The 22,776-nt window shown below is 38.7% G+C and overlaps 1 protein-coding gene across 1 annotated transcript in view; it reads left to right on the top strand.

Annotated features, from left to right (window-relative positions):
• The first annotated feature begins 991 nt into the window (after window positions 1-991).
• LOC133990210 (collagen alpha-1(XI) chain-like) overlaps window positions 992-22,776 on the top strand; it is an 84,565-nt gene continuing 62,780 nt past the window's right edge. The window contains exons 1-5 of the mRNA XM_062428429.1: window positions 992-1,249; window positions 6,833-6,997; window positions 10,572-10,785; window positions 11,952-12,114; window positions 21,515-21,643. Of these exons, the coding sequence (XP_062284413.1) occupies window positions 1,135-1,249; window positions 6,833-6,997; window positions 10,572-10,785; window positions 11,952-12,114; window positions 21,515-21,643 (786 nt within the window). The 5' untranslated portion in view covers window positions 992-1,134. The remainder of the gene's footprint in view (window positions 1,250-6,832; window positions 6,998-10,571; window positions 10,786-11,951; window positions 12,115-21,514; window positions 21,644-22,776) is intronic.

A 22,776-nucleotide genomic window follows, 5' to 3' on the forward strand; every position in this document is an offset into this window, starting at 1 on the left:
TTACTTAATAAGCCACACCTGCACAATGTTGTACTATATTAACCTTAATATATTTTATCTGCTTAGCCTATGGTTCTAATTTCTGCTTGCACATAAATACGGACCAATTTTCCAAAATGTGGTTTGGGTTTATGTGGAGAAGGTTGCCTTTGCACTGTTAAATCCGTCTTTCATTGGTACACAAGGAAAACCAAATCAAGTGGGGGGACTCTATAGCTACCACCTGTGCTTCCATTCTTTGTTCCAGTCATCCAGTCATCTTTAACCATTAATTATTTTCAGGCTTTAGGAGTTCTGCTGTCCAAAAAAAAAAAAAAAAAAAAAAGGTTCTTGAGGAAACTCCTATAGTCTGGAAAACATTTTGTTTTGGCTACTGAGGTTTTTTATCTTAGCTATTGGCCCATGTTAAACTATTCAGGCTCCCATCTCACATTCTTACTCTTTCATGAAAACTAAAATAACAGCTCCACCTCACCACTTATTTTGCATTTAGTTGCATTTAGTTTGGATCAGTGCCCTCTCCCTCTCTATCTCATGCTCAAAACCCACTTTTTTTAAGCATATTTAATTTTGTGAAAATGAGGCACTTATTTTTATCTACATTTCTGTACCTTATTTAACATGATGAATATGTGTGTTCTTCGGTGCTTCAAGGGTTGTCGTTTCTAGAAGGCTACTTATCAAGGATACTGTACTGTGTCCTGTAATTAAGTTGTACTGTAGGCAACTGGGATGTAGTGATGCTTCTCCTGATGCTGTTCAGACCTCTTGCAAAGCACAGGGGGCGGGTCCCGAGACAACTTTCCCGACTGGTGATTTGATGAACGGAGGATTTTCCAGTGTCAGTATTACAGTCGGTTCAGGTTCACTCTTGAGGCGTTTGTCCAGCCTCCTGACTGTGCGCAACTCTCTGGGAGCCGAGTGGTTTGCGCTTTTTTTCATGAAAGCCCTTTTACCATCAGTCTGAGATCTGGGCTTAAGGGGGAGCGTATCTGAAGGGCCCAGTCTGGCTGTGAGAGGCATCGGTATACTTTCACACATGGCGTTGTAGTCTAAGCACACTCTTGTGGATTGTAGAAGGGATCGAATTTGATTAAAAGTCGCCCGCTTCTTGTACAGCTACGGGCGCTCACCATGGAGATGCAAAGGTGGGCCACCAGGTGGAAAACGAAAAGGTGGCTATGGGATTCAACGCTAACCGCTCTAGTCACACTAATTTTAATGCTACAAGCTGCCAATGTCAAAGCAGGTAAGAAGATGCATGTTACCCTCCGCAGTCACTGTGACACCTCCAGGGCATCCTGGCATTTAAAGAGCCTCTAACCGGCTGGCAGCCTGACCATAAGTGCCGGTAGGATTAGGTGCCTATAAAATTAAATGCAGCTGATTGCCGGTCACTGGCAAACCAAACCCACCTTAACTCAATTTACACACCTTTTCAGTTGCTGAGTAGACCCCTTATCACTAACAGAAGGGTTTAATACTTTTTAATATTCGAAGAAATGTATCTTATGATGATGATAATAGTTAATAGTTTGTTGGCACCAAATCTAGCCAATATCATATGACCATGCAGTAGTCGATTGTGAAGTAAAAAACTAAAAAACAAACACAACAAAACAAACAAAAAAACACATCTTAAACTATACATATTTATGTTTGAAAGTGTCTAAATTCATGTCGAGTTGAACGTGATGTAGCTACGATGATGTTTATTCTTGGCACAGGCAGACGGAGATGCTGCTCTCTCTTAGTTTCCTCTTAGTAAGTAAAGTCTGTAATCCAGGTGTGGTCAGCTAGGAGAGGAATGTTAATGTTGATTTACTCTGATACTGATGCGCTGATGGTCCGCGTAAAGCGTCTGCGTATAAATGACCAGCGAGTAATGATTGCACTTGTTGCCTCTGTGATTTCTATTGTGCAATTTCGGATGATAAGATAACCACACAAAAAAAACCTTTGCTTATTGGAGTTCACTTCACCACTTGATATTACTAGTGGAAAAGCGTTACGTTTTTACGCAGAACTTTTACGCACCGCGTTTGGTGGTGTAACTTTCAGCCCACAGACGCATAAAGTTGTACAGTGTGACCATGATATCAGTGGAGTAGTCCAAGTACCTAGTGGTGAAATCCAGTTCACAATAGGCATCACTTTCTTGGCTCTTGTGCTTTTTCTCTGATAGGCTGTGGCTTGCCTTCAGATATCACAATTTGACAGCTGTCAAGATGGTTTCCCAGTGGCATATTAAACTCATATATTTGATTATGAATTTCCAGATAATTTATATAATGCATTACACATCACTCTTTGGAATCATGGGGGTTAAATTCATATTCTGGCCAGAAGGACCACCATCTTTCCACATTATCTGTGCTCCAACTAGGTCCAAGAAAGGGGCGTAGATGGAAAAAAAGTATTTTCCTCTGCTTTGATACCACATATGTGGATCACATTAACTAATTCTTACTTTGAAGATTATTTCTTTGTCTGCTTACAGACATCCATACTGTACTTTAGCTTTAGCCAGGACAAATGTGTGTGTGTCTACTGGATGCTTACTATTTGTGGGTAAGATATTAAAAAGCCATAATACTGACAAAACCATGTTATTTCTCAGCAATCTTAGAGTACTGTACATGACACATAAAGAAATCATCGAGCAGAAGGGCAATTGCTCCCCAAAAATGAAAAGATCATGAAAGTCAATACCACAGTGGCATGGTTTGCCCATCGCCCATCTTTCTTCATTCTGACTGTTTAAACTAACCACAATTGCATGATGTGCTAGCAAACATTTACAGGCTTTCCAACGCACGTTAATTGCCGCCTATGCTGCCAATTCTCAGTAGATGGCAGTGACACGAAAAAGACCGGCAAGACATCCCAAGATGCTGCTGCACAACCACAGAGCCGCAGAGACATTAAATCAGAATGTCGTGGATTTAACAACTCCAAACTTAAACATCAGACTGTATGGCTCTGATGAGTTATGAGGCAGGGAGTGCTGGAAATTTTTCCTATAGAGCTGAAAATGGTATTTTAATGTGTCAGGCTCTGCTGGTGAAATTTCTTAAATGATTTTAACAGAGGTATCTCATGTCACTACATGTTTTATAGCCTCAGGGGAAATCACAGTCCTTTGTCATGTTAGTAGCTTGTTAACAAGGCAGATAGTATATCACAAGTCCCCGACAGCAGTCAGGAAGATGTGTCATTAAAAATCAGAGAGACTGACAAATTACCCCTTACACATGGCTGTGTATAGTCTGGAGCTGCTGTGATAACTTTCGCACGAAAGAACTGTCTTCTCCCTTTTGAGGTTTCCCATCCTTATCATTAGAATATGCTTTATTCCTTCTTATGGGTATAAGAGGAATATTTTTTCAGCATATGTTGAAAGCATAGCATGCTGGCTCAAACTCCTGTGAGGCTGAAATGCTTTTTAAAAAGCTATGCCTATTCATTTTGGGTCTTTAATGGTTTTGGGATATTGCCTGTTTTTCAGGGCTTCTGTGAAGTGATGACTGTGGAAGGAGAGGGGCTGAAGAGTCAGGGGTGCGGGTGGTGGTGGTGGTGGTGGGGAGCGAGGGAGGGGGGCGGGGGGGGGGATTCCTGGCCAATTCAGCACATCTGGAATATATGAGGCCTTGAGGTATGCAGTAATGCAGAAAGGCATTCTGAAACTCACAAAGAGACCTTTAGTCCAAGCTTTTCTTTTTTTTTCAAGAACCAGTAGCTCTGTACTTGGGACAATATTCAGAAGAGCCACAGACTATTTTCCTTTTTATGAAGCATTCGGTGTGAGGTTTAAAACTTGGCATTTAGTATCTCCCATGTGTATTTTATTCTGTTTGTCTCTTAGTCAGTCTGGTAGTCTTTAGGATAAAATGAACCCCAGGGTCTTTTAAATTGCTCTTTGTGCTATGTCTGTCATAAAGCCTAATTTAAATCCACCTCCGCCTCAGTTGATAAAAGTAAAATGGTAGATTGGCTGTACTTATATAGCGCTTTTCTAGTCGTTATGACCACTCAAAGCGCTTACTCCCAAAGTTATTGTGGGACTAAAACTTTCTGCTTTGCTTGATTTCTCAATAGTGGTGTTTTCTTGATGCTTTATACTCTCAACTATTTTATTTCATGAACTGTGGTGTCAGATGATCCGGACACATATCAGCATAAATTGCGCCAGTCCTTTTCCATCAGTTAAAAAGCACATCTGCAAACTTCAAATGAGCGAAAACTTGAGACACAATCCCAGAGCATGTGCTCGAATCAGGCGAGCTTGATTCACCACTCATACTGTTATTTTTCTGGTCACAGGAGAAGTAGCTACAGGGATGGGGCCTTCTCAGTTTAGTCTCATGTATGTTTTAGTTAGGGGGGTATAGGGAGTGGTGCCAGCACCATAATGGGTTCAGCATGTGGATTTAAAGCTCCACCTACCAGACCCTCTCCTGGTAACTGAAAGTGAGCAGGAACAGCACAATCAGCACTTCCTGTCTTCACGTGCCATATGACTTAGAAAAACAGGCGGATATTTTTGTATTATAACATTTCTTTAGCTTTGACTATGGAAAAATGTTCAAATTAATCAAAAGAAGCTTGTTTGAAAAGTATAGAGCAACACACTTTAGGGTCTACATTTTAGTATGAAAAGAAAAAACATATGGTTCTTCCATTACTGGAAAAGTCATATATCTGAAGCAAAAAAAAAAAAAGGTTATTACACTCTATTCCTGTGCATTAAATTACTCTAAATTATACTTTTTCCACTAGTCTCTGCTTTTATGGTTCATCTATGTGTCTTGACTAAACTCTCTTCCTGATTCACACAGTTTTATGGAGTATTAAGCAGCAGCTGAGAATATATCCTGCAGTATGAACCAAAGGAAAGCTTCTGTCTGATCCCTTTAAATAATTTTCCCACAATGTTTTCTTGCCAGTATCAAACACATGAATCTCGATTTCTTTATAGGAAGGGAGATTTAAAATAAAGCCTGTTATCTGCCTTTCCTTAAAGGCTTTATCTCCCCAGTGAGATTTTAAGCTGGCCATTCAGACATTGTTTATCATTGCTGGGTCTTTGAAGAAGACACATCCTGCCTCTCGACTGTCTGAAAAGACAAATGAGTAAGAATGAAAAGATTTGTTCAAACATGCACTTTTTTCAGCACTGCTCTGTATACGCATCTATCCATCACAGCATACTGACCTTTAATTAATAGCCTTGTCTAACTTTATATTATTAAGCAAATGCAGCTTCAGGCAGGCATGCAATTAAATCTCAAATGATGTTCTACTGTACGTCAACACTCCTGTTTATATAGTACACTAGCCTTAAAACATACCCTATTAGGCTTCCTAAATTCCCCATAATCACACAGTGACTAATGATGTGCTGTAGGGAATGGGAGAGATAGAAGTTTAAGAGAAAAAAACGCTTACAAAGGGGGAAAGACAAAGACACAAAAAAAGAGTAGAAAGATTTAGTCATGAGTCTCAGGAATGAAGGCACTTAGACAATTGCAGGAGGGGAAAGAAATGAGAAACAGTGTTTACGACTGTATTGCACAGTAGTTTCACCCTTGAGTTCCAACCAAGTCCATTGATAGAAAAAGAGCCTAGTAGTGTTAAGAAGCTTGTAAAGTGCCCCCCTCTGCGATCTCCTTATTCCAAAGACCCAGTGATCAGCAGCAAAGAGTTTTATCATCCCAGAGATGCTGTGGATTTTGGCTTTGGGGAGTGATTGTGGAGGTGGGGAGGTTTGGGAGGAGGGGGGGGTAAATGATGTCTTCTGAATGGTTCCTAACATTTTTACTGCTCCTCTGCCAAAGCAGCTCATAAACGAACAACTGGTTGAACTGACAGATTTGGCCAACAAGCCCTGAGTAGGCAAAGGGGGTAATTGTTGACTTATCATCAATATGCCAGGTCCTATTAGGATTGCTGTGAACTTTTTTGAAATATGCTTACAATGTACTGTAAAATATATGCAGCTTTTACTTTAAGTATTCAGTAATAATATATTACAATAAATGTTCTTCTCTAATCACACAGAGCCCTACATCATCTTTAGTTTTATTGTATTCATTTATATTTTAGTGATGTATGTTTTCAGTATTTCATATTTAATTGACTTTATAGTAAATAAAAAATACAGTGCAGCTTAAGCAGTCAATTAAGAGTTCATCTTTTACTTAGAAAAGGTTGTGTTTCCAGTAGATTGGAATTGCTCAGATATTTAAGTGATGGCTGTGAAAGATCATTACATTATAATCTGACTTCTGATTAGGCAAATTATAGCACATGAATGCAGCATCCTGTCAAACAATCTACATTTTGGGCTGCATTTGCAAAGTGTGTTAGCATGCTTACATTCACTATTTACCACAAAACACCAAGCACAACTGAAGCTGATGGAAAGCTCAAGGTATCATCATTTATTAACCAGTTATATTGAGTTATTGCAATTCATCCTGAGAGAGACATAAAAGTTTGAACCAAAAAAATCCATGGCGTTCCATCTAATAGCCTAATTATTGAGATATTTCAGTCTTGACCTCATTAGTGGACCGACTGACTAAGAGACTGACAATCCAAGCCATCCCTTGGGCCATGGTTAAAAATATGACACAAATACTAAACATATTTTGGGTGGGAAGAATGCAGTTTGGATGTACCACCCAAAGAGATTCCACAGTTGGGAAACACTGACTCAACACAGACGTTTTGGTCAGATGCGCTCTCCTAGAGAGATAACTGTGATGCAAATGTTTTATAATTTAGTATCATGAAGTAATAAAATCAATTCTTTGTTCTGACTCCCCAGCTGAACCAGTGGATGTACTGAAAGTGCTAGACTTCAAGAGCTCTCCTGAAGGAGTGCGAAAAACAACAGGCTTCTGCACAGTCCGGAGGGGATCCAAACCCGACATTGCTTACCGAGTGGGAAAAAAGGCTCAGATCAGCGCTCCAACCAAACAGCTCTTTCCAGGTAACCTAACTCCTTACAATATATCCCACAGATGATCAGCATATGCAGTACAAGACAAAAGTTTGGACTCACTTTTTTATTCATGTGAGTGGGAACTTCTCATTGAAATTGAACCAGGCAGCTTTCTGGTAGGTCAATTTGTTTGATGAGAAAATAACTTAATTACTGTAGCTATTTGTTCAGATGTAAATAAACTGCACAGAATGTGCTAGCTCATCATTGTTTGTTAAGCTTTAAACCAAAAAGCATGAAGATTGCTTTCCTGTTGCTCTTTTAGAGGCAGTTTGCATTTGTGTTGTTATTTCCCGAAGATTGGGTACTTACTTACAGAATATACATGTTTAACCCTCCTGTTGTCCTCGAGTCAAGGAAAGAAGGATGGAAGGAAGGAAGGAAAGATGGAAGGATGGAAGGAAAGATGGAAGGATGGAAGGAAGGAAGGAAGGGTGGAAGGAAAGATGGAAGGATGGAAGGAAAGATGGAAGGATGGAAGGAAGGAAGGATGGAAGGAAGGAAGGAAAGATGGAAGGAAGGAAGGAAGGAATGATGGAATGGAGGAAGAAATAAGGAAAGGAGGGAGGAAGAAGGAAGGAAGGAAAGATGGAAGGATGGAAGGAAGGAAGGAAGGAAGGAAGGAAGGAAGGAAGGAAGGAAGGAAGGAAGGAAGGAAGGAAGGAAGGAAAGAAAGATGGAAGGAAGGATGGAAAGATGGAAGGAAGGAAGGGAGGAAGGAAAGATGGAAGGGAGGCAGAAGGAAGGAGGGAGGAAGGAAGGAAGGGAAGGAAGGAAGGAGGGAGGAAGGAAAGAAAGTGAGAAGGAGGGAGGAAGGAAGGGAGGAAAGAAGGAACAGTCAAAACAGACAGGGTCAATTTGACCCGGGAGGACGACACAAGGGTTAATCGATTTTTAATTGGAACGATTTGGTGAAATGGAGGGATCTGAGATAGAGAGGATGTGCTTTTACTCAAACTTGGCACAGTGATGCACTTTCACTAAACCTCTAAAACACAGCTTTAACACATCAACATGATAATCTCATTATAAAAAGAGCTACAGTACTCTGCTTTAAAAAAAAAAAAAGATGCCTCCTCAAACAAATAATTGTTTGGATGAAAGTCAAACCGATTCTTTTGTTTACCGTCTTGATCCACTTAACGGCAAAATAGAAACATCTTAAAGATATCTCTATTTCACAATAAAATCGCTAAAATGATGTCATATATAGCTACAATGAAAGCCTTCACTACAAACACCTGTCTTCTAAAATGCAGTGCAGACGTTCAGCAATTATTTTCAAGAAGACGCCCAAAAATGTATCGTTGTGTTTTAGCGGGATCCAATAGCCTAAAGCGGAGAGTCGCTCAACACATGGTGTATGTCATGTAAACACACGACTCAAGTACAAAAGAACAACACCGGATTTTTTGTTATTTCATATTTGGATAATCCCAGAGTTTATTACAGTAAATCAATGAGAGGAATAATTCGTTTGATGTTTTGTGGAGTGATCTTGTCAATAAAGTGTCTTTCCTGAATTTTGATTTTTTTTGGAAGACTCAATGCTGTGTTTGGCTGATGTGGTGAAATTCAGCAGGGTTTTCATATTGAGTGTGTAATGTCTGACTCAAAGTCTGTTTCCCGGCTGTTATTTAAAAAGGAAAAAAAAAAAACAATAATGAAAATAAAGTCATATTTCTTTCATTAGGAAACAGTCCCACTCAAAGATACAGAAAAGCTGTTTGACAGGGGTTTGCTTCTTTCTTACACTTGTAACTATTCATCAGCTACTCTGACGATCTAATCTAATGAATCTGCCATTAATCAAGGTTGTAGAAAATAAATGAGCTGTGGACAGATACAAATTGGCTTTTTATCTATATCTTGCCAGAAAATGAGACATGTTGTACTTAAAGCATAAATCATTTCTATTACGATATAAGAACAATAAAGTTCACATCCATAATAGACCTTCTTTATTACTGGGGCAAACTGTAAAAAGAGACCCCCTATAGCTTATTCAACTTAAAATTGGCAAGATATTTAATTGAAATTTAGTAGGAGCTGAGTGCTATTAAATTAATTGTCCCAGTCCATGCAGTGTGTTGTTGTTATTTTTTAAATTTGACTGCATTTCAAAGTAGAAAATAAGTTGAGGTATTACCATAGAAAGTAAGTTCCTGTGATTTCTGGCTTCGGTTGCCCAAACACCTTACGATTTTAGGAGCGGAAATTTGAAAAGTATAATTAAGCTGGAGAGGTGAAGCACTGGAGGTGCCATTAAAGCAAAAGTTTTAAAAATGTCCTCAGTCATAATAATGTGACTTTTATTTGATCAGGATGACTGATTTTTTCATGGAACCGAGGTATTTATGCTTTTTTTTTTTTTTTTTTTTTTTTAATATGATATTTGTTTGAGTTGTTATATTTACAGCCCTTATAAAAAAACAGTGTGGCTACATCACCACTGTTGAGTCTTTTCAGGACATTGCCAAGTTCTACTTCAGCTTCCTTAATAAACAGGTCTCCAGGTCCTGTTGTCTAGACGACTGGCTTTAATATAAGAAGAGAGTTAGAGAGCCAATAAACTAGAGCTATTATTCAATTTAGTCATTACAATACAATTGCCCTTGTAATGACATCAGTTGAAAATTGATGTGTAAAAGACAAGGCAGAAGGTGAAATGCAGTTGCATGAATGCCTTGCATTATAAATTACTGTATGTTTAATATAGTCCAATGTATAGGTCTCCTTTCAAGGATGTATGGCTTTATAATTTCAGCAACCATTTGTGTTAGCCTAGCATTAAGATTGGAAAGCTTTGTCAAAATGTTACAAAATGTTACAAAGTCAGCCTACCAGCACCTCTTAAGCTCAATAATTAACTTATGTTTTGTTTTTTAACCCCCCTGTTGTCTTTCCGTCGACCATGAAACTTTTTTTCCCCTCCTGGGTCAAAAATGACCTGGTCTGATTTGACTGTTTATAAAGCATAAAGTATACTGTACTTTATCACCCAATCCTTTTTAGCCAACTTCATTCCAACTTAATACCACAGGTTTTACACTTCATTTAAATGAAACTGTACCTCATTTTTGAGTTAATTCATGTTGTCCTCCCGGGTCAAAATTGACCTAAAGGACAACAGGAGGATTGTCTGTAAGTAAGTATATGACACATAATAGTTGAAATCTGAATTATGTGACATACTAAGCCAATTAACGATACTGGCAGTAGACGTTCAAGTAGTATCGACCTTCTTGTCCAACTCAGTTCAAGAAAGCAAAAATGCGATTTGTTGTTTTTGTTGTTGTTTTTTTTAAAAAGGAAGATATGGAATAAACATCCTAGGAGATCAAGAAAGCCATTTACTACCAAAAATCTATTGAATTAAATGAAGTTTGCAAATGCTGTAGTCATGTAGTAATAATTGTATAAATCTGAAGCAGAGCATTGTTGTAAAACGTTGAATATGCTCAGATAAAAAAGTATATTTACCGTATCTTGTAACTGTGTATCCGTTTGTCTGGTTGGTTAACATACCAACATACATGCCTGCTGCTTGTTCTACCTTCAGGAGGAGTTTTCCCAGAAGATTTCTCCATCCTGTTTACCATCAAGCCAAAGGCTGGCCTCCAGTCCTTCCTGCTGTCTATGTACAACAAGCAAGGCATCCAGCAGCTCGGTGTGGAGGTGGGCCGCGTCCCCGTCTTTCTGTATGAGGACCAGAATGGGAAGCCTGCCCCAGAGGAGTACCCTCAGTTCCGCTCCATCAACCTTGCTGATGGCAAGTAAGTGACTGGCCGGCTTGAACACACTGGGGGTCAGATGTGGGTGGTTCATTTTTATATATCTCCTGGATCTTTGCATTTCTGTCTCCCAAAGTACCAGACTTCATAGTATAATCTTTAAAAAAGTGTGTTGTGAATCATTGTTGACTGACTCAAGATCACAGCAAGACAGTTTGACGCTCATCTTGAGCAATTTATCTTGATTAATGGGTTATATTTTATGCTAAACAAAACAAACTATGCTTAAAGTATTTTTCAAGCAATGAAAATACATTTAGTGCTCCTAGCCTGGTGAACTGACACACAGCTCTGAGGATTTATTATCATCATTATTTGTTCAGTCTTTACCATATGGAACAAGTCAGCAGACAGTAATGGCAAATAAATTACTGGCAGTAAATTGATGACTGTCTTTTCTTTTCCAATTATTTACAGCAGTGGTATACTGATATGCAGTAATGGACAAGATCTTCATAAATTGCGTGACGCTGATTCAAATCATTGTTAAATGTCCCCATCAATCATTTGCACAAATGCAAACAGAAATGCTTTGAAATTATTCCATATGTGGTTGTTTTGTCTGTCATGACTTGTATCAGAAAAAAAACATGATGGTGTAAATATTCGGTAAAATAGTCACATTCAGTTATAAATTTGCTAAATGTAGATTGCTCTGCTGTGTACATTTGGACACCACTGAAATGTAAACTCTCAACAGTCCCAGTGGTGTTTCAGCTGTCTCTGAAGGTTGATACCATTCAGATGTTTGTACTCTGAATATATGAAACTACAGCTAGCCGCTAAAAGCTCAATTTATTTTAAAGACTGGAAGCAGGGTGTAACAACTTCCCTGGCTCTACCTTTAATTTTAAACAAACAAGATATAATGTGTTATTTAGGAGTTTTATGGTTGCTGGTAGGCGGATTTAAGAAAAATGTTGTACAGAGCCAGACTAACTGTCTCCTGCTGCTTTAGTCTTTATGCTAAGCTGTTGGTAGTAGCTTCATAATTAGCGTACAAATATAAGTGTGGAATTGTCAAATCTCTGCAAGAAAGAGAATAAGTGTATTTCCATATTAGTCACACTGTTCTTTTACAACACTGGTAATTATCTTGAGTTGAAGTGGTTGTATTAATGACCTTTGATCTCTGATCTGCTTTACAGATGGCATCGTGTAGCTATCAGCGTGGAGAAAGACAAAGTCACCATGATCGTTGACTGTAAGAAGAAGGTGACCAGGAAGCTCGGCAGAAGCGACCAGGCCGTCATCAGTACGGAGGGCATTACCGTCTTTGGCACCAGAATTCTTGATGAGGAAGTCTTTGAGGTAAGGCGGCCATATTGAATCCTTCATTACCTGGGCTAGGCTGGTTTCCTGTGGCAGCTACGGTGTTGGTGCTGTTAAAGGAATTGCTCTACAGTTTTGGAAATAGGCTTCTTTCCAAATACTTAGTTAAGAATTATAGTAAGGAGCCAATTAGCTTAGCTTTGCTTAGCTTAAAGACAATTTTACGCCACGCAACTCCCCCCAAAAAAGCACAAAAGCTTGTTTTTACATTTCCGTTTGATTATAGGCTACAAATTAGATGCAATGTGTTAATTATGAGCTTTTAAAGGTAATGTATTTTCAAAGTTTGGAGAAAGCCAGGCTAGCTGTTCGCACTACCTCCAGTCTTTATGCTAACCTCACCTCACCTCAGCAAGAAAACTAAAAAGTGTACCCTCCGAAATGTTGAGCTATTCCTTTAGCATTGAAGACTTCAGTAGACTTCATGGTTAGATTGGCTACATTATTGCTGTTATTACCTTCAAAGGTTTTGTATGTGATATTCTTGTGAAGCTATAGATTTTTTTTTACAACGAAATTAAACTCTGAAATGGAAATCTATGGTAAAAATCAGTTTTAAGCTGTCTCCATCATTTATACAGTGACGTTTTTCTCAAAAATAATGCATACATTCACCCCTAGATTGGATTGATTATGTTTTGAGGGAGTTTGGAAAGCTTACCAGTGATGCCAGTGATTTGTCCATTCTGGTTCAGTATGGATGTAATTGAAAGCATATTGTGAATCTCATTCTCAATGAATCTCATTTACTATTGTGAAAGGAGGAACAATTTTAGTGTCTAATACTTTAAGACCAAACGCTTTAAGGCCAGACATTTTATTTGTCTTTCATTAACTTGAGCATACAGTAAATGGTGAATTTTATTGGCCAGAACAACAATATTGGCTTTGTGTACTTGGCAAGAGCAATGTCTGTGGAAAGGCAGCTTGCACAGTGTTCTTTTCTTTCAACACTGGTGTGGGTTTGTTTGAATAGTTGACTTAATAGAAGAAAGACTAAGAGTCTAATAAGATTCAGTTGTTCATATTGTACAGTGTGTTGTTTCAGATGCAGGAACGTTCGCCTCAATTTTGGTAGCTGATTTCAGCATATTCCTAAAGGTGGCACTTGTGAAATGGAGCTTCGAGCTACCAGGTTTAGCACAGGTAACTCTGAGCTCAGTGGAAAATGTGAGTTGAATGCTAACACAGAAGACAATAGCGTCTCTTTGATGTCTGCATGTGGAATGCTTGCTAAGTAGAACAGCCTGCAAAATGTTTGCCTCTGGGTCAGAAAGGACTTTCAACAGAGGATCCACTTGAAAAAGGGATCCTGCTCTCTCTTCACTGACAGGTTTTTTTGGAAAGCAGATCACATTGATAGATATGGAGGTTAAATATATTGACAAGTAGAATTCATAATAAGAAGAGCCAATGGTGGTTCATTGCAATATATTTGTTTATTTGGCAACTACTCAGCACACAACCATAGTAAATTAGTTTGATAATGTTATAAACAGTAAAGAATGCAGTGGGTGGAAAGCCATAGTGATTAGAGCGGGGATCGCCATTAACGTAATTGAGAGTGGAGTGGAGAGGATAAAAGTAGCACACTATTTTCAACCAGCTTTTTCTATTTTTAATGCAAATTTAAGACCAGCCATTTGGCCTATTTGAGTGTTCTTTGTCTGAACATACATTACACTAAATGATGTTGAATTACCGGGTAATTTGTTTTGTTCTCTTTTTATAAACCTGAAGAGAAAGACAAAATGATTCCTATTGTTCCAAGGATTGAGGGTATTTGCACATTACACAGTTTTTTTTTTTTTAAATTTTTATCAGTGTATCACACAATAGCTATGCTGTGGTGGCCTTGCAAGACATTCAGCCATATCTTAAACTGTAAGTATTTCCACTTCAAGTTTAATAACCTTAGATTTGTTGATTGCAGACTGGCTACTTGAAGGTGAACTGCACAGCTAATGGCAAAAATTAGTAATGGCCATAGGGGACTTGGTCAGATATCGTACTGTATATTCTCATAGATAAAACAACATTTGCAAAAGTAGATGAAAGCCATGTGTTTGGTTTAGGATTTGTTACTTATGTGATTATACTTTGGAGGTATACTATAATCGGTATGTCTTGGAGTCTGTGGAAACTTTAGGAAAACTCCTGGCTATATTATCTAGATAGACACATTGTGAAAACATCATTGACATCTGCAATTAGGGTTATTGAGACCAGTTTTTCCACAGTGTCTAATATATGAATTGCATTTAAAGTATGATATAAATCTACCGCTTTTTTAAAAAATAGTGATTCTTATGATTCAAAGAAAGCCTCATTGTGTAGTGTTGGGTAAATAAGCTCTTCTGAATGATCTAGTGGTTCCCAGATGGTGAAGTACAAGACATATTGGCAACTATTAGTCAGATTACGAGTTACTTTGGAAAATGGGTCCAACAAGAGGCAGTTAACTATATCTTGTCTTCCAGTGGATTATTTTACAAATGATAAATCTACACTCATCAAAGGCCTATCAGATTAAGAAATTGTGGCTGTTTAGTGTACCAAGCCTAAGCTTCACAACTCTGTAGCCATTCCTTAGTTTAATTACTGAGGTTTGCTGTGAGCTTTTTTCACTAAAACTGCTTTTAGCTGTGAGCACATGGCTACCTTACTGCAGTAGATTGCATAAGCAGGTGTCAAAACTGGAAGCACAGGGGAGAGTGAATGCTAGGGGAAAATATGATCAGTGTGTGCTTAGTCTTGGCTCAGATTGCACAGCTGTTTAAGAGATATGCTCACTGACCGGGCCTCCAAATGCCTTTTTTTTCCCTTTCTTCTCTTTTTTTCTTCCTTTAAATAAATGCCACAAGATATGTGAAGTCAAATCATCTCCCCTGCTCTCATTGTTATGCAAATCCATTCTTCAGGCTTTACACCATAAGGTGGGATTATTTGTTTCACATGTGTGTTGATATGTATGTGCATGCATGCATAAAAGTACATGCATGTGTGTGCGTGTGGTTGTGAGTAGGAGAGAAAAGGAGAAAGAGGCAAAGATAGATTGTTTATGTGTCTGTCATTACTGCTTACTCTGCTTTTCCAAAACGCTGCCCCTCAAGCAGGACGGTCTTTGGCAGAAGAATCTAACAAGGCTCTGATGGGCTCTAGGCCTTAAATTGAATTATTGTTTATGTTGAGTTGGCAGGAAGATAAACGTCTGACTGTTTCTCGGCTGTCTCGGTCACTTTACATCTGCCAGTACCTGTCAAAAAATGTTTTGGTTATAGTTGTGTAATGGGAATATGGCAATTAATTCATATTTTTTATTTGTGTTACTGTTACTAAGAAAGCTTTCAGGCACCATATATGTGATATTTTCAACATGTATTTTCTACAAGCAAACAGATTTTGTGATGTCTGTGATTGAGACCTTTGTGAATGAGACCTTTGTAAGCCTCTTGGTGTGGTGACCCCAGATCTTACACAGCATGGAGGTATACCCCGTATGGATCCAGTGACGTAAGAAAAGAAAAAAAGAAAGTCCTGAAAAGATCTTAAATATCCAATTTGCCCTTTTAATCCCAGTTATTTCCCACACTGCCCCCTTTTTTCAAATTATACCTGCATCTGACCCTCTTGCCCCTTGTGCTTATGACCAAAAACATGACCCTTGCTAAATGGCCCCAGCACAGCCAGGAAGTAATGGACCCACGGTGATTCTTAAATTTTGCTGACGGAAAAGAGCAGAGCGAGGAAAGGGAGTGGGAGAGAAAGAGAGAGAGAGAGAGAGAGAGAGAGAAGTGAAGAAAGGGCAGGCAGACAAGCAAGCAGATGGTTCAAACAGTTCAACAGTTTTGTGAGCTACTGGCAGAAGAAATGTTTTAATATTCGAAGGGTGCAAGACATTTGTATGCCCTCAGTGCTTGAAAAGAAACCTTATCCCTGCACTGACCACAAAGGCTGCATTTGATAAAAGCTGGGAGAAATCTGGAGAGTATTACACATTTTCCTCTTCTCTGCTTCTTGGTTAATTGTTGTCCTTGTACAGTTTTGAAATTCCATCTGTCTATTTGTTCTTTGTGCTCCCCTCCCAGAGTTTGGAACAGCAGGGTTTTTAGATGATAAGTGTGTCAAGTGTGTGTAGAGGTGGGTGCATGAGATAAAATAAGGAAAATACAGAAGTAAGCTATGGCTACAAAAGATCCTGCAAGTTTGCACAATATACACTTGAAAAGCAAAAACATGTGCAAGAGTAAAAACCTAAAAAACGGTTCATTTGAGCAAAACTATTCTGCAAGACCTCTGAGCTGGCTACATCTGGCTGATGATACCAGGGGAGTTTCAGTGTCACGGGCAGGTCACATAGATACCGTCAGTTTTCATTTGATCTTTTTCTTTGTTTAAATGAAATCACACAAAAAAGGGCTGTGGTAATGTGGAAAGGTCAGATGTCAATATATACCTATATTGTCATCTTCTCTAATCTCAAAGTAAAAGTGTAAAAAAGATCTTTTATACCCATTTGAGACACTGTCCATTCATCATTCAAACCCAGATGAACTCTTGTTGTCTGGTATGCATATTGCCTCTTTATTAGCAATGACATAGAGTAGAAAGTGATCACACAGACATATAATTTGTGATTTTGGCATACTTTTTTAAAACCTCTGCATTATATGAATTTGAGTTTTACTGGGTCAAACTGCAAATGCTTTGGGCATATTTCCAAATGTGTGTTCCAGGTGCTTTAATATTCCCCAGCTGTTCCTCAAGGAAAAGTGACCTGATGCACCTGGCCAACAAGACAATAACCTTTCAACCACATAATTACACACTTTCATGTTGTTCTGCAGGCATTAGTGGAAAATACATATAATTTGTAGTGTAGTGTAGAGAAACCCTACAAAGTGGCCTCATTTTTATTTGGGATTAATCTGCCATTTTCTCAGTTCATTGAGTGCATATTCTGTCTATAAAAAGTTTAAAAATTACCAGTATAATTTCCTTAGCCCAAGGGGATGTTTTTAGTGACTTGTTTTGTCTGATCAAAAGTCAAAAATCCAGATTTTTTAAATTTAGAATAATATGAAACAGTGAAAAGCAGAAAATTCTCACATTTGAGAAGTTCAAACGTTGGCCTTTTTTTGTTGAAAACAACAAAAATGTTGAATCTGTTATCAAAATAGTTGTCAAATAGACTTGCGATTGACCTGATGTATTAACTATCATTGTTTCAGTAGAGGAAATTGAATGCATTTCCAAGTGAAAACCATTGCGGTTTTAAAATCCTGGCTGTAACTTCTTAAGACTTCCTGCTGAAACTCAAACTCCTGAGATTCACAATTGTAATTTCTTCTGATTTTGACATATCTACTTTAAATACAGCACAGACATGGGAATATATTCAAGGGGAAATTCAGCTATGCCCTTTGAATATGTACCAAATGCAAAACTACTGCTGCATCTTTTAAGCCTCACGGGTACGTTTTCCTCAGGATTTGTACTGGCCAAAACGAAGTCTACCAGTTAAATGCTTTTTTTCTAAAGAACCATGTGTTAGAGCCATGGGTAAGATAGCAGAATTAATTGGACTCTGCAGATGCAAGCAAAGGAATTGAGATCTAACCACAGCCTTAAAAGAAGGTCTGTCTTTGCGGCTTTAGTCGGGGCAAAATGTCTCAAAGGCCAAAAATGAGCCTGACACCCATATTAAAACTGACACTCTAAAGTAGATAAAGTTATAAATGAATTAATTAAAGATTAGTCCAACTAAAGGCAGGATGGGAAACCTTTTGTGCCTCCTGCCATCTTTGATATGGTACCAACAGGAGCTATCTGCATCTAATCAAAGCTACTGAACATCTTGATTTTTGAGGTCAGTCACGTGCTTGTTTCTTGTAAATGAGGTGATGCATGCCCGTAATGTCCTCCATCACAATTCCCCCTATACCTCTATTCTTCTGAGTGGCATTCAGAAGCTCGTAATTGACGTCCTGCTAACAATGTAAAGCCAAGGACACATTTTATGGTCTACTGATGCCTTGTTTTATACGTCCCACTGCTAGGTAATCATCCCACTGTCATTTCTTTAAGTGACTTCTGTTCCCAGTTGGTAAAGGATACTCTTCATGGCAGACATCAGGGTCACCTAACCCAGGGAAAATCCACTGGTGTCTGCCTGCTGTTTCGCATTTCTTAGCTTAAAATCAGATGTGAGACTGCACGCCGAAGGGAACAAACAGTGGTGTGCTTATTTCCACTGCTCTTGTGTTTACTTTATGCTCTTTAGAAAAAACACCCAATGCAGCTTTGCATACTCTGAGGGTGTGGGTATGGGGTGAAATGTAGATGTAAGGAGAGTTTTTGATGATTCAGTCCTCTCTTGTATTTGATCAGTCTAGATTCTCATGCTGATCAGTTTGTCCTTTTATGTACTTTTTTCTGTTGAATGGTTGTTGTTGTTGCAGTCTGAAATAAAGGTTAACTTCTTGAGGTGTGCTGTATTTACACACAAATGTGCATTATACTCAGACCCATTAATAGATCAATTACAGTGTAGTCTAGACAGATGATTTAGATGATTTATTCCCTTGTGTCTTTGCCAACTCTGAGCCGGGTTAGGGCATTGGTCTAGATCGTTCCTGGAATTCTGAGTAGGAACCTCAACAGATGCCAGAGAGATGCACAATACGATCCAGACACTAACATCAACAAAAGCACCAAACCGCAGACAAGGATTCACACACAGGGTTAAAAGAAGAGACGGGAAACGGTGTGGGAGAAGCCAATCTGGGAGTATCGGAGCGATTGCTTTATGAATGGACCGTGTGTGTGTGTGTGGTCTCTTGAGAAGCCCCGAAGCCTTGTATGACATTTTTGGATTCTCCTGGATGTCTTCTCCACATACTTTTTTTTTTTTTTCTTGAACTACACACTGTATTTTTCTTACAGAATATAAATAAAGTAAACAAATAAAAAAAAGTGAACAACACAGAAGAAGACACAAAAGGAGGAAGCAGGCTGTTGGAAAGAAAGATGTCTTGCTGTCCTGAATGTATTCTTCTCAATTTCTGGCACCAACTACTTTAAACTATTTGTGCCAAGGTATAAAAAACACATACAGTATACCGTGGCTGAATGGCTGTCATTAGTTGGAGTCCGTCATTGTAGTTTTTTTACTTTATTTTGCTGGTCAGAGGTTTAAACTGTCAAACTTTCAGTCACAAGATCACGTTAACATTTACTGTCCAGCACCTGAGCAAAAGAAACTTAGCCCATTTGAATAATCTTGAAATACCCAGTCCAGTATTAAGGATACAGGGTATAAATATTTAAGGTTATTATAGAGGAAACAGTATGATGTTGATGATGAGAGAGTTTAATAGCGTGCATTTGTTGGCTCCTTTTTTTAATCATCTATTTAGTACTTCCTGCAAGTCTCACATCCTATCACTTTATGACAACAACTGCAAAAAACATCAGCTTTAGTCGTTATTGGTTCGAACAAATTTTCAAGTTTTCAAACTTCTTCCATGTTACCTTTGGGGGCTTGAGATTTTCTTACCTGATCTGTGTTTTACGCCAAGATCCTCTGGATTGTAGAGACCTGTAAAGAACCACAAACTCAGAAAAACAAGGCGAGACCTCATCTACCTTCAGTCAGTCTATTCTAAATGTCAAGATCATGCAAATAGTAATGGATCACCTTTATTATGTTGAACAATTCATGCCTAGAAATTTTTTTTTATTGTTGGAGGTAGGGCTCCATGAATGAGTGATAACCAATATAGACTTATTTATTAATGCCACACCTCATAAAGTACCACAGTGGGTAAACTGAAGTTTACTGAACATCCATCCCTCAGCTTATATGTAAAATTTAAGCATGTTTATATTTCCTGGTTGTCGTCTCAAAACCATGTTGAGATTTACTGGTCAGTATGATGGGAGCAGGAGGCAGTGAATATCTAATGTGTTCCAGAGGTCTAAGCTTGTACAGATGTTGCCTCCTGTAATTTAATGCAATCTGCATGTATGCGCTTCCTCTTTAGGGGCCACCGTGATCGCGGCCTACTTTCACCTTCGCAGCAACACTCATTTTCCCCATTTATTTGTCCTCTTTTTAACTTATTCCAGGTGTATTCTCGAAAGGCTTGTCAAAGCACCGTTAGTGGTAGATGCAGGTCAGCTGAGGTGCCCATATGGTTGATGGGTATAGATAACATCATGCGTATCAGTGGTATAGTAGTTCTTGGTTTAGAAATTCCTTAGGAGACGATCATGGAAAAAGAGCCTTTGGCTGATGGAAGGGTTCGGAGTGGGGATCTAATTTCCTTTTCCAAAAGCTCATGAAAAACAGACGGCCTCAGATAAGTACAGACCTTGGTTATTTATCTGCTGTGTAAGGGGACTTGCCGTCCCTAATGGCTGAGTGAGGGGACTGTACAATAGTTCTCTTTTAAAAGCTTACAGACTCCCCTAAAGCCTTGATTTATTCCATAAAGTTATATGTAATTAATAGTCAGGAGACAGCCTCTAGAACTGAACAACATCCTCCTTGTTTTGTGGTCACATTTTATTATCACCACATTGATGCAAAGCTGTTGTAGTCAGGAAGAAGGTGCATACTTCATGGATATTAACATTTGGTTTCTATTTGTGCTAATGAAATGTAAAAAAAAAAAAAGTGTGTTCTCTGGAGAAATTGTGAAGATTGTAGATTGGTTATTTTGGGTGTCCAGCGTTCAGGAGTTAGTTTCATTCATTTTCAGCATGGATATGGGATATGATTGGCAGTTGAAGCACTTCCTAGGTTTCTGTACCTGTTCCCTGTGTATATAAAAGATGAAATGTAAGGAATGAGGTCAACTGACTCATGAGGAGCTTTTAAATCATATCAAATTACATAAACAGCCTAAAAGTCTGGTATATGTGTTACGGCTAAAAGCGTGTGAAAGATGAAGATTAAGCATAGTGTGGAAACCTGATAACTCAGCCCACTTGAATTCTGGATCAATTTTGCATGAATTTAGCTACTATGCTGTGGGCCTTTGTTGTCAGTAACAATAACAAAGTGTTCTGTATTGGCTGCAATTTTAATCCGTGCCTCTGAGTTTCTTCTCCTCAAAAAGCGAGAGTGGTTGAGACTCCTGGGTATTGTAGTATTTTGACTCATTTGCCAAACCAAACTGGAAAAACATGATTTCTCAGAAACTAAGTTGAAATGAATAAAAATTGTTGGCTATAACATAGACCTATAGTATCATAAATTATCGAGGAGGCTTCTATGTGGAAGAATATTGAGGATAAAAGAACAATTTGACATGGGAATTCACAGACTCTATATTCTGCTGACAGGCTGTTTTTCTTCTCCTTCTTCTTCCAGGGTGACATCCAGCAACTGCTGATAGTTGAAGACCCCAGAGCAGCCTATGACTACTGTGAACACTACAGCCCTGACTGTGAAACCCCCAACCACCACGACACCCCCCAGGCTCAGGAACCTGAGGACGAGGTCAGTATCTTGAGGGGACGAAGGCAGGTTTTGTGGGAGACGGATTGACGCTATGAGGGAGGGGTAATTGTCCGGAGGGAGGGAAGGAGGGAAAGTTAAGCTGGAACAGGGAAGGGGAAGTAGGGAGGGTTTAGAGTTGTTTGGACTCAGGAGAGGATAGGAGGGAGGAATAGTTGTAGTGAGGACAGGAGGGAGGGAAACAACAAGAAAGAAAAATATGGTAGCTGGATATTTCTGAAGGATAACAAGCGTTGTGGAAAGACCTTCAGACTTGGGTGTTGTTTGTAACAATTAGGAAGCAACGGATGAAGTAAGAGAATAACATGTGTGAGCAACCCAATCCCCTTGAGTTGATGAAAATGATAACGATATAAAAAAAGACATTTGTGTAAAAGAATATAAATAATAATGAAACTCTTGAAAGTATTTGTGGAAGCAGTATCTAGGGTTTAAAGCTATGGGTGGGTGTTTCCAATGGCATCAGCTCCAATGGTGTTTCCAACACTTGGGAGCTATTGTTGTTGGGAGATGAGCTGTCAACTTTGCTATTTGCTAGAGAGCATCATACAGAATAGCCAAGGATCTTTGATGCAAGATGCCCCCCCCCCCCTTTTTCAACAAGCCCACATAGCATAAGTTATGTAGGCTACTGCTAAAAAAAAAAAAAGGCTTCTGGGTCTTTATAACATTAAAAACTCGGCTGAGCTAGGTTAGCCAGGTATTGTTGTTAGAATAAAAAATATGTAAACTTTTTTTCACTTTTTGGTACTCAAATTTATGACCAAATCCGTACATAAGTCAAAACAAACATCAGCAATATATATATATTTACTAATTTCTTTACAAAGATGAGTTTTAACTTCATTTCAGATTATAAAAAAGTATGCTAGTATGGTTTGAAAGAGGACGGAAAGGCAAATAAATTATGCTTTTCAGTGCAGGGGAGCTTGGGGGGGGGGGGGGGGGTTACTTGAGATGCAACAGTTTAACTCATCACAACTTGTTTTGAACATTTTTCCTTTAACACACTTGTAACATAAACTAAGGTCTGTGACAGCTAATAGTAGTACGTTTCCAATTGCCAAAAGTAGAGAAAAAAAGAAAACTACAATATTCTGTGATCCTTAAATGTT

The sequence above is a fragment of the Scomber scombrus genome, chromosome 11 (assembly GCF_963691925.1).
Source record: "Scomber scombrus chromosome 11, fScoSco1.1, whole genome shotgun sequence".
NCBI classification, from domain to species: Eukaryota; Metazoa; Chordata; class Actinopteri; order Scombriformes; family Scombridae; genus Scomber; species Scomber scombrus.